The 12,500-nt window shown below is 35.9% G+C and overlaps 1 protein-coding gene across 5 annotated transcripts in view; it reads right to left on the bottom strand.

The window, feature by feature from the left end:
- LOC125041139 (phosphatidylinositol 4-kinase alpha-like) overlaps positions 1-12,500 on the bottom strand; it is a 48,984-nt gene that overhangs the window by 21,629 nt on the left and 14,855 nt on the right. For all 5 annotated transcript variants that reach the window (XM_047635925.1, XM_047635928.1, XM_047635927.1 and 2 more), the window contains 25 exons: positions 11,730-11,839; positions 11,333-11,492; positions 10,747-10,906; positions 10,438-10,577; positions 10,079-10,212; positions 9,790-9,891; positions 9,395-9,568; positions 9,029-9,194; positions 8,695-8,898; positions 8,067-8,316; positions 7,613-7,770; positions 6,842-6,970; positions 6,496-6,679; positions 5,840-6,037; positions 5,327-5,562; positions 4,969-5,165; positions 4,073-4,205; positions 3,615-3,794; positions 3,258-3,378; positions 2,999-3,142; positions 2,744-2,873; positions 2,104-2,248; positions 1,856-1,981; positions 1,211-1,457; positions 833-992 (listed from right to left, as the gene is read on the bottom strand). In XM_047635925.1, coding sequence (XP_047491881.1) covers positions 833-992; positions 1,211-1,457; positions 1,856-1,981; positions 2,104-2,248; positions 2,744-2,873; positions 2,999-3,142; positions 3,258-3,378; positions 3,615-3,794; positions 4,073-4,205; positions 4,969-5,165; positions 5,327-5,562; positions 5,840-6,037; positions 6,496-6,679; positions 6,842-6,970; positions 7,613-7,770; positions 8,067-8,316; positions 8,695-8,898; positions 9,029-9,194; positions 9,395-9,568; positions 9,790-9,891; positions 10,079-10,212; positions 10,438-10,577; positions 10,747-10,906; positions 11,333-11,492; positions 11,730-11,839 — 4,088 coding nt within the window. The remainder of the gene's footprint in view (positions 1-832; positions 993-1,210; positions 1,458-1,855; positions 1,982-2,103; positions 2,249-2,743; positions 2,874-2,998; positions 3,143-3,257; positions 3,379-3,614; positions 3,795-4,072; positions 4,206-4,968; positions 5,166-5,326; positions 5,563-5,839; positions 6,038-6,495; positions 6,680-6,841; positions 6,971-7,612; positions 7,771-8,066; positions 8,317-8,694; positions 8,899-9,028; positions 9,195-9,394; positions 9,569-9,789; positions 9,892-10,078; positions 10,213-10,437; positions 10,578-10,746; positions 10,907-11,332; positions 11,493-11,729; positions 11,840-12,500) is intronic.

Genomic DNA, 12,500 nt, shown 5'->3' with positions numbered 1-12,500 from the left:
ACACACACACACACACACACACACACACACACACACACACACACACACACACACACTCACACTCACACTCACACTCACACTCACACTCTCTCTCTCACACTCACACTCACACTCTCTCTCTCTCACACACACACACACACACACACACACACACACACACACACACACACACACACACACACACACTCACATCTCTGTTTTTCTTTCTCTCTGTCTCTCTGTCTCTCTGTCTCTCTGTCTTTCTGTCTTTCTGTCTTTCTGTCTCTCTGTCTCTCTGTCTCTCACTCTCTCACTCTCTCACACTCTCACTCTCTCACACTCTCACACTCTCACACACTCTCTCTCTCTCACTCTCTCACTCTCTCTCTCTCTCTCTCTCTCTCTCTCTCTCTCTCTCTCTCTCTCTCTCTCTCTCTCGCTCTCTCGCTCTCTCTCTCTCTCTCTCTCTCTCTCTCTCTCGCTCTCTCGCTCTCTCGCTCTCTCTCTCTCTCTCTCTCTCTCTCTCTCTCTCTCTCTCTCTCTCTCTCTCTCTCTCTCTCTCTCTCAATTTACAAAACAATCTGGAACTGGAACACAGAACTGCACATAAAGAATTTTTTAACTAACTTTATATTTAAGATTTATTTTCAACACAAAAATTACAACTGCAAAGAGTTTTTATCCGCACATGCAAAATTTGGACTGTAGTATTTACTTTGGTTTTATAAAACTCAAACAAGATTATGATACAAGTCACAATAATAGTAATAAGTAGAGGTCCAATTACTACTTTTATAACAACTTGGAGAGAACAACAGAATGAATGCAAGGAGAACAAAAGATGAAACATTACCTGACAGCCAGGTATCCCTTGATGCACAGCTCAACGAACCAGCGGAAAGGTGCAGCTTCCACTTTTCCGCCCATGATCATCACCATCTCTTGGGTCAGCTTGATGTCCGGCTCAAATCCAAGATTCCCACCGGGTGAACTTTCAAACATGAAGCCAAAATCTGGAAGAAATCAGTTAAAGAGATATCTTTTGTAACTAAAGGAAGGTTGGTTTTGTGGATACCAGCTAGGTGATCTCATATAAACATGTTTCACGTATTTCTACTTCTAAGTAACACACTGTCAACGACAAATGAAAAGGGGAAAAATAGACAAAGAGAATAAAGACGAGAGAAAGAAAAACATAAGTTAAACGCCATTGGGAAAGTCTTGAACTTACCAATATGAATGATGTGTCCTGCAGTATCCAACATGATATTGCCATTGTGTCTGTCCTTGATCTGCAACAAGAAGCCCACCAGGGAATACGCTGCCATGGACTTGACAAAGTTGGACCGCGCTTGTTGGAAAGCATGAGAATTGTCGTCTCCATACACACTAATGAAATACTCGTACATCCCAGTGTCCGTGCTCCGGCCTAGCTGGTCCCGAGACTTAGCATTGGGAACACACTCAATTACACCACACTGAAACATAATGAATAAATTTCTCACAGATCATTATATCTATTAACCCCTTGGTGATGGGTGTAGAAAACTAAAAATAACTCTACGCTCTGGCGATCCACGGCAACATGCTGGCTTTGAGTGCGGGAGTTCGGTACATCAAGCCGAATCACCGCCTCGGAGCGCTTTGGCACGCCACATTTTGAGCAGTTTGTTTTCACGTTTATAGACATGACCCATCAGGAAGGGGTTAAGCAACACACTGCAGCAATAAAATGAAAATTCTTTACAACATAAATTCATGAAAAATAATCAAGGAAGAACACTGGCAAAGAAAGAAAAAGATTAAAATAACTCTCTAATTTATTCCAAGGCATTATACTATCATCAACTTTTGCTCTTATTTCTATCACTCTTACCCCAGGAGAGGTGGCCACAACACGGTATGGGAAGAGGAACAAGTCCAGTCCCACTGTCTGGAAGATGTTCTTGAAAATGGAGATCACCTGAAGGGCCAGCATGTCCTGTCGTACATCATCTCCTACCTATTAAATTGTTTAAAGGTATAAGTTCCACCAACTACATCAAAGCAGCAGAAGGTTTACTCATTTTTCTTTTAAGCTTTTAGATCCTTAGAGTGTGTCTATTTAATTCATGTTCATTTTACCTTAAATATAGCAGCTTGCCAAATTTCAGGACCAATGTTTGAGTCAACCTCTTGCCCAGAGCTGACTGCCATTCCTTGCTTCTCGAGCTCTTTGATGCCACAACGACGCACCTTAAACCTTGCCAAATATGGAGCTTTGGCAGCACTGAAATGGCAGAACAATTTAGAATTAACATGTCCAACTGGTAAATTTTGTTCTTTCCTCCAATACCATGGTTTTGAAAATTTTAATAATCTTCCATATACAGCATAATTTTTTTTTTTTCAAATAAAGAAGTATGCTGTCAAAATGTGTTAAAAAAAAATTATACACTTGATTCAAATCGGCACTAATAACACAAACAAAAAAGACAGACAGGTAAATTTTGTTCTTTAATTCAATACCATGGTTTTGAGAATTTGAATAATTTTCCAAATAAAGTATAATTTTTTTCAAATAAAAATGTATGCAATCAAAATGCATCCAAAATATTATATGGTATGATTCAAATCAACACCAATAACACAAAAATATACACACAAAGACAGACATAAAATACAAAGAAATAATTTCAACTAGGAACCACAAAAAAGATAAATTTCCTCACAAGAGATGCTATATCTAAAAAGTAAATAACTACCTATATCCCACAAATCATACCTCTGCATTGGTGTTCCACTGTTTCGATCAATGTCCAGGATAACTGATTCAGGATTAGAGGGCAGATAGCATCCTGGCTCCACTTTGATTGCTTTGAGTGCCTCTAAGCATGCCTTCTTTCTCTCAATACCTAGGATGAGGTAAAAGAATTTATTCATATGTGCATGCATGCACTGACCCACTTTCATATATGGATATGTCTGAGACATGCAAAGATACACATTTCTGCAATACATAACTTTCTCTTCATCTCACCTTTTGGATATGGTTTGATGATTGCCGATATGTTAGTGACTTTCCCAAAGAAGTCAAACTCCCTCTCATAAAACTGCTTGGCTGTCCCTGCAAACTGGCTGATCAAAGACTTCTCCAAATTCTCAAACACTTCAAACAAATCAGCTAAAAGAAAGAACAACAGCAGTTACAATTTATCCTAAACAATCGTCTATGTTTTACCTATCCATGGCCTTCATATTTTTGTATCTTGGGAAAAGATAAAAACATCCCTACTTACCATCCTTCTCATGTCCTTCTTCATCCCTGAATTTGTTAGTCTGCATGTTCCAGATCAGCTGATGGCACAACAGCTGTGATTTCTTGCCTGCATATTTTATGAATTCACCTACATAACCCATCTGACAAGTAAATATAACCAATTAGCTCCTCATTCATATATCAATCACATAATAGTTATTAAAGAATAAAAGAAAATAAATGTTAGTCAACAATATTTAATTCTTTTCTAAACATATTCAAGATGGCAACCACTATTTACCAAAGCATTGGCAAGAAGAAATCATAAAACAAAGATGAAACATTCCACAAATGCCTCAGTCATAAAACATGAAAGAAAATTCTTGAATCTACTCACAGTATCATATCTAAGCGATTGTGTCAGCTGAGGGATGTAGAACAGAATGGTGTCTGCAGGGTAGTTAGACAATACTCTAACAGCATACTGGGCAGTCAGAGGGTGAGGTGGATACTGCCTTGAGAAATATGCCAGTGCCTTGACAGGTGGCACTGGAGCCCATGTCAACATGTAGTTTAACTGGAAGATAAAATTACAGTGGCTTTCAAGGAATAGATACTTATAATTCATAAATTCACAGCAAAAATGAATTAATATTTAATATTTACCTATACACAATGTGAAACTTATCTAAAGAAACATATAATCCGAGCAAGAAATGAGCCAAGAAGAATGAAAATTGAAGAATTAACATAGAGCAAATAATGGAAATAAGAATACAAAGTGAGTGCAAGCATAAGTAACTGATGTAAAAAACACTCAGAACAAAGATACTTGCAAATACAACTGAACTTTACCTCTGGAATATCTGAAAGAATGTTTTCTGAAGTGGCCAAGTACTGCAGAGCTTCCCCAAGGTGACTAACAGCTATGGGGTTTTCACGGACAAGGTTGCTGATCTCGGCATCTAGTCCTTGGACATTATGGATTCTGGAGATAAAATACTTGATTGTTAAGCATCTGTTAATGCCTAAGCAAAATCCTAACAACCGCTCCACTGTCTTTCAATAATTAATTGAAGAACTATATCATAAGAATGTGTCTTATACTTCAGTAATATTTCTCAACCCAGTTAGTGCAGGTGGACTACAATGCCATGCCCACTGTAATAAAAGTTTATCTATTGTCTTTACTCATAGATGGCTCTACAAGTGCTTAGTCACCAAGGAGTCAGCTATTAGTCTTAGTTATCTCACCTGTTTACCGTTTTCCTTCATTTCTATTTTACTGCATTTGATATTATTAATATTTGAATAACAATTTAATAAGAATGATAATGTGAATATTAATAGTATTGGAAAGAAAAACACATTTTCCCGCAAATTCAAGGTATGGGGAAATCAGGTGCGGTCACTTGGGCCAACTGATAAGACTCCTTGGTGGCTGAGCACACGTGGAGCCATCTGTATGTAACAAAACTCACAAAAATCTAACGGGGACAGTACATAAAACTGCAGACATTGGGTTAAAATTATGAGCTTCAGTATAGATTATCAGATACTGGTATTGTTCCAGTGATTTATATTTCATTCTTTTTTAGTAGGAAATACAAATTTTGTAGATGCACCTATTTATCAAATAAACTTCACAACTGTAAATATCCATTTGCTTTAATTATAAACAAGCAGGTAATTGCAAAAATACACAATGATACAGATCCATTCACAATAAAAAAGATTTTTAAAAATCATACCTAGTAGACAAATAAACAGCTAGTGCTGGTGAAATACTCCAGGCAAGGTTTGTGTTTCCACTCCAGGCTTTCTGGCTATTAAAACCACCGGACAACCACTTGACTAGAGCTTCTTCTTGTGGAGTTGTCACTTCTCCTCCTTGGCCAGTGGGTTGTGGAGGTTGGAGCCACACCTTCAGGGCCTGAATCTCCACTGCCTATTAGGACACATAAGGTTTACAGAATCCTTCTTGTAATACAATATTTCATATAGGAATAGTAATGACTGTGTAAACTTTAACAAATTTTTGCTTGAAAGTTAACTAAGGAAATTCATTTTTATAATACCTGAATGATCATGAACACCACTTCAACTTACCAGCAAGGAGAGGATAAGTGCCCTTTTCTTGAGATAGTCCTTAACATAGACATCAGGATTAACCATTCTCTTGCTGCGATTTGATCTCTTGGAGAGTGTAGACGTATTCGATGACAGTGGGACAGTGTTGATCCAGCCAGCATTATTCACAACAAACTCACCTGACGTTGATCTCAAGTCTGAGGCCATGGATGGGGAGAGAGAAGCACCCCCTCCATACTGATAAGAGGTGAAGTCTGAAATTGGGGAAAGAATGCTTTAGTAAACTACACTGGCATAATAATAGTGTATACTTAGCATATACTTAAATAAGAAATATTTCACAATTTCCTTTAAATAAAATCTGGTGTATATCTAGTTTCCAATAAAACTATACATACACTTTCTTGTTCATGAAGTTAAATACACTAAAGTAAAGTCAATTAAAGTAATAGAAAAAAAAAAAATATATATATATATATATATATATATAAATAAAAATGTGGCAAAAACAATAGCAGCAACATTTCTGACCTCCAATAACACTAGTCTTCAGGTACTTCTTGTCAGCATGGAGAGCATTCCAGAAGTTTAGGAGAGCATTGATATCTTCCTGGAGGCAGGCTGGTCGTTGTGTGGGACATCCTCGGGCAGCACAGAAATAATCAAGGCAGGCACAGTAAATACGCTCACGAAGAACATTTTTACTGAGGGACTTGGGGATGGTATCACCTATAAAAAAAAAAAAAAGATAAAATAAGAAAAGTATAACAGCATTCAGATAGACCATATTGCAACTGCTGGATTACTTCATTCCTTAGATTTCTTTGCCTGCCCCACAAAAGTCTCTTAAAACAAGGCACCATTCTAGCCCTTGTAAGCAAGAACCAATCACATTAGCTTTAGCTTTGTTTTATACAGAACATAATTTCGACTTCTATAGGACATATCTGATATACATTCAATAGATAATGTAATATCTCAGACATTCCTATGCTTTAAGTTTCTAATGATATTAAGATAACCATATTGAGGCAACTGTAATATAAAGAAAATTACTGTAGCATGATATATATCAAATTAGTGCCTTCCTGTCACCTTTCCTTTTCCTCCCATAATTGCAATAAAATCCTATTCCACAAAACCCTGACATATATCAGAAAGCAACAATAAACAGCAGATCTACTTACCTTGAATGAGGGCAAGAGCACAGGACAGCAAACGAAAACGTGTGCCAATGGCTCCAATGTGGCGGTTTATCTTGGAATCTGGATTTCCAACAGTCATGTGCAGTGTCCTATGAAACATGCATGCAAACATGGCCACCTGGGCATCACTGTCGTATTTTGCAATTTCTATTCGCTCACTGATGAACTGTAAGAGGAAGATGAAGGAGATGCATATATTACAACCTTCTTATCTGTTGCATATGTTGGTGCAGAGGAAACCATACATTAGGTAACCAATCCATTACAACAGTGACTTGGCAAGGAAATATAGCTGTATAATATTACAAAACTAAATGAGATACATTACCTTTATCCATATGTCATGTGGGCCAACTTGAGGCACCTTAGGCTCAAGGTTACAACCTTCATATGCTGCAAGGGGATTCACTTCATCTATCTGACGAGAGAACAGGCCCAAGCGCCGAGCAACACTTTCCTGGTAAAGGCAAATGACATATTTGTATATTTCAATAATATTAGTAATCATGTAAGATTGTTGCCTAATATATATATATATATATATATATATATATATATATATATATCATATATATATATATATCATATATATATATATATATATCATATACATTTATATTCAAATATATTTATATAAATTTATATATATCATATATATATTTATATATATATATATCATATATATATATATATTTATATTTATATATATATATTTATATATATATATATATCATATATATATATATATATATATATATATATATATATATATATATAAAAATATATATATATATATATATATATATATATATATTTTTATATATATATATATATTTATATTTATATATATATATACATATATATATATATATATATATATATATATATATATATATATATATATATATATATATATATATATTATAAGCTGTTATCATTAATCCTATAATTGTTTGCAAAACTGAATACATACTTATTCATGAAACAATAGTATGTAAAAAAGATATATAAATAGAATCAAGTCACCAAATATTAATCTCTGATTAAGAAGAGTAAGAAACCCTTATAGCAAGGACTCGAGTGAAGACCACATCCTCACCTGCCAAGCTGTTATCATCTCCTGCATAAAGGGTAGTGTCATGTCATGGCGAGCTGAAAGTATCCACTGCCAGCAAGCCACGCTGTTTTCCATGGCATCTTCTGTGAACATGTCTAGACACGCAGAGCAAATGTGTCGAAGTAGCCTGCGGTTGATGCCTTAAAAAATTCAAAGATATATAAAGAAAATTAGATTAAATTGTAAAATTGGAATGAAATTTGTAACATACATATCTAAATACTGGTAACAAGTATTTACAGACTTGAGTATAGCCACAAAAGTCTTTTAAAGAGCAGCATATGACAGATTAACATTACTCTGTCTTGTCAATACAAATTTGAACATAAAATTATATCCACACTTTCACAATATTTTGACAAGAGATTAACATCAAAGTAATAACAGCCATACACATCACTCTATTTCATCCTCCAATGATATCTAAAATCTTTACCTTCTGAGAAAATCATGAGCCCAGTTGCCCTCCAGAGTCCCTGTCTGAAGTCCACCTCCTTCTTCTTCTCACAAGCCACTTTGATGTCACCAAGGAGCTTGGCAATCAGCTGTTCTCGTTGACTCTCGTCTCTCACCATCAGAAGCAACCCTGATATCTCACCCTGATAGTGCGTTCTCAGGCTTAATGACTTCATGAAGGAAGAGGTGAGGTCTGTCGCACCTTTGTTGCGCTTGTCCAAAGTTGCAGTCTGAGTAGACAAAAATCAAAGTATATTACTTTCTAATAAAAAAAATCAAGCCTGGCTAATTCCCCTCTTCTCACTTTCATATACCTATCTACTTTTTTTATAAAGTATTTAACAGTATTAATCACATTAAAGAATATTACTTTTCATTACAGACACAGCACTTCCTGTTCTATCTATTAAAACAAGTTGACCCTCAATATACAAATAATCATAGCACTGAGCCTGACCAACAACAATATCAATAAATGCTGTTAGGGTCCTCTGTCAAGAATCAGGATCAGCCCTAAAAATTGCATCAGAATCAGCTTAAGGAATGCAGTGAACACACAACTCTTCACTAAGAAAACCATCTAATGCTATAAAATCTCAAAGGCTTACATGGCTCATGTGTGTAGGTGTCCCAAGACCCGCATACTGCATGACTGACTGAGTAGCAAGGGCCAAGCCAGAGTGTGATGTTAGATTGGACTGGTCAATGTGTGTCTGGTAATTCTGCAGGTGGGACCGAGTTGCCTCTGGAGCCCATTTCATTGCCTCTTGAAGGATACCTTGGCAACGCGCTGCAAAGTCGCTAACGGTTCTCTGAAAAGTTAAATGGAAAAGTCAGTTAACTGTAGTATCCTACATGGATCCCCAAATCAACAGATTTTTTTCAAAGTTGTATCTGAATAGTAAAGAAATATATCCATCATTCTTGAAAATAGTACCTTACCTCCCTATACTCAAGAGTATCCATAAGCGTGATGCTAAAAGGTGTATCAGGAATAGGAATAGTTGGGTTGGCATCATTAGGGTCTAGCTGTAGAGAGTAGCCCAGGACCTGCAGAATGTCTAGGAGGGTTCGCAGCACATTGCCATTCCATAGGAGCTGTGGGAACCTATAAGACAATGAGTGGTAAGTTTCTTTCCAAAAAATATAAAAGGATGAGTATCAAATAAATAATAACCATGATATTGAGATAAAGTAATACAAGCATAAGTTTACACATTCACCATATGAATCATCAGCTGAAGACAATGCCTGAAAAGAAAACATTCACACATTGGGCTTGTGGAAACAATAAGACATAATACCTACCTGTCAACAAGTTTTGACAACAGCTTGTCAGCTACACGCCTGATCTGTGCCTGGGTGTGGTTGAAGTGTGTCAGAAGAAACTGTGCATGAAGCACCAGGAGCTTTTCTTGCCTTTCATCTCGAGGCTGGTGACTCACTTGCTCAAGGAATATGTTGAATACTTTCTCACTCACTCTGAAAACATATTAGTTGTTCTACTGAGTTTTTAAACCAACATAATCTTTCCTTACATCATACTCTTTTCTTGCAATCTATTAGCTAAAAACAAGCTACATTTAATGATGAAGACAAAATAATACTAATCAATATTAGAAAATCCACTGACCTAAGACAAATAATTCTTTTAAAATTCTAATCAAAACAATGGTCAATTTCCTAAAGAAACATTCTATTACCTGTTGATGCACGTCCACATATCACATTTGTCATTCTGGATGGCTGGGTCCAGCAGGTACTCAAACATTGGCATAAAACTTGTCTCTGTAGAGCTCCTTACTCTGCAACAAAGATATAATGGAATAAGTTTTAAAATATTTAGTGAGTCATTTTACAATAAAATTTAGATATCAATAATTGCCAGACCTTTTAGTCATGATCATGTTATTAAAACTTCAATAATACAGCACACCTAAATTATTTTTAAAATTCATCAACATCAACAGACAATTTTCAATGTAAACTGACCTGAGTGCTTCTACTCGATATACAGACAGCACATAAATGCACTGAGCGAAAGATAACTTGTTGACCACTGGGGTGACATCTGTAGGATGCTCAAGGAGACTGAGAATTTGTTGTCGTAGTTCACCCAATTCTCCCTGGAAGATTAAGGACATTTTTGTTTTTGTTTTTCTCAGATATAAAATTCACTGGAGACAAAATCAATCATACCTATGTTGTGTATGAGAATAAAGCATTCTAATGCCATAAATCTATGCAAATAATAGATTAACACCAAAATCAATCAAACCAATGGTCAGTTTTGGGAAATATAACATTTAAGACATACTATATGGCTGCAAATTTCCCTCCTGGCAACTTACCACTGACACTGACTCATCACGAACTGCATAAGTATAATAGAGCTCCTTCATTTCAGAGCGGTGCTGGGTTCGAGAGAGTAACTGGGGAGATGTGACGGCAATATCGCACACAGCCATGTACCATTCAGCAGGCCATAACCCTGTAACAAGCAGTAAGTTTTTTTTTTTTTTTCCCATTTAAATCAAACAAAGCTAATTGCATATTTGGATACCAAGCCCTTAAAACACATCAAAATCAAGAAACGTAAGCTAAATATTCTTAAATGAACAACAACTAACAATAAAGCAAAGTTCCAGTCTAAGACCCACCTGATTCCTGCTGAGTGAAGCCCATCACAATGCAGAAAAGCCAGAAGTCTCGGAACAACTTCAGCAGGCGAGGTTTTGGTTCTTTGATTGGTGGAAGACGGCGAACCAGCACGGCAATCACAGGGATGAGCACACCGAGGTTTCCTGCACTGCTTGATGCCTGTAGGATTATTTGTAAGTATTTGTAGGTACTTGTAAGATGTAGGATTAGATCAGTGTTTAGAAATACTTAAATCTGTAGTACCCACAAATACAGGAATATTTAGTACTGAGAATTACTAGAATATGTAGTACTTGGATATACTAGGATACTTAATTAATATTAGGATAATTAACAATTTGAAGTTCTAGGATAAAGGAGCAGAAAGGGGAAAAAGCAAGAAACAGGGACCAAAAAGATTGTGAGATGTACTTTTTTTTTTTTTTTTAATGGGTTCACTGATAATAGTCAGTACTAAAAAGACAAAAAGGGAGAGACAGAGAGGAAAAAGATGAGAAAAGGCCCCTTACAAATACCGACATAAAAATATTTCCAGAAATAAAACAAAAAAAGTCTTTTCTACTTTCATCAAACAATATATAATACCTTCAAGACTGCAGGATGTTTTTCTGAGTTCTGTTTAGCTGCTAAACCCAGCTTCACAAACAGTTCTAAAAGTCGCATTACTAGCTTGTCCATTTCAGCTTCACCTTGAATATTCGCTGCAATATTTGCTAGAGCATTGTGAACTGCAGTAGCGACATGTCTGTAAAGTAATTTTAGATCAGCCTCCAAAAAAATCTCAATATGATTACATTAGAAGGCTTAAACAAAGAAACAACAAAAAAAATCAATTATATACTGCTTGGCTAAAACAAGAAAGAAAGGAAAAGAGTAATTCCTAATAGTTGCATTAACTTATATAAAAAAGATCTGCAAAAAAAAATATATATAAAATACTATTTTCAATTCTGATGTAACATTCATGAAGAGAATTCCTCACCTATATTGTTTCATGCGCTGGTCTTGGCCTGCACCCACACCATAGGTCCCACTGCTTGCCTCTAGGATAATCTTACTAAACTGTTCCATAATCTCATCGCACACTTTAGGCTGAAAGAGAATAGCTAAATGAGGTCTTTCCATTCATTTTTCTTAAAAAGATCTAAAAAATCTAAAATACACATAACTGTTTCTGATGTGTAGTTAAACCATTGCCACTGAGTAGATGTCCTGTTTTGTGAATTCTGTTTACATACATATGGCTCTACAAGTGCTCAGCCACCAAGGAGTCAATTAGTTGACCTGTGTGACCTCACCTGTTTTTTTCTCTTAATGCTATTAATACTGCTACTATTATCATTATCACAGACAGTAAGATCACTATAATGTTATCAACAATACAATTAGGATAAAAAATGAATAAAGCAGCTTTCTGAAAATAAGAAAAAGGGGTAAACAGGTGAGATAGGCAGGTCTAGCACTTGACTCCTTGGTTACTAATCATTTGTGGAGCCATCTATATGTAAACAAAATTAATAAACTAAAATCCCAATGGACATGAAATCCTGTCAACAATGGGTTAACCCATTGCCGACAGGCATGCCATGCCATGCTCACTGTGAGTTTACTTGTTTAATTGTTTTTACACATAGATGGCTACACTTGGACTAAGTCACCAATGAGCCAATTACGAGTACTGCCTGTCTCTCCCGTTTACCCCTTTTCTTTAACTTACGAAAATATTTTACGTTATCTTATTTAGCTATTTATA

Source organism: Penaeus chinensis, chromosome 30 (assembly GCF_019202785.1).
Source record: "Penaeus chinensis breed Huanghai No. 1 chromosome 30, ASM1920278v2, whole genome shotgun sequence".
Lineage (NCBI taxonomy): Eukaryota > Metazoa > Arthropoda > Malacostraca > Decapoda > Penaeidae > Penaeus > Penaeus chinensis.
Note: the sequence above shows the minus strand (reverse complement) of the source record. Positions and strands in the feature narration are given on the sequence as shown.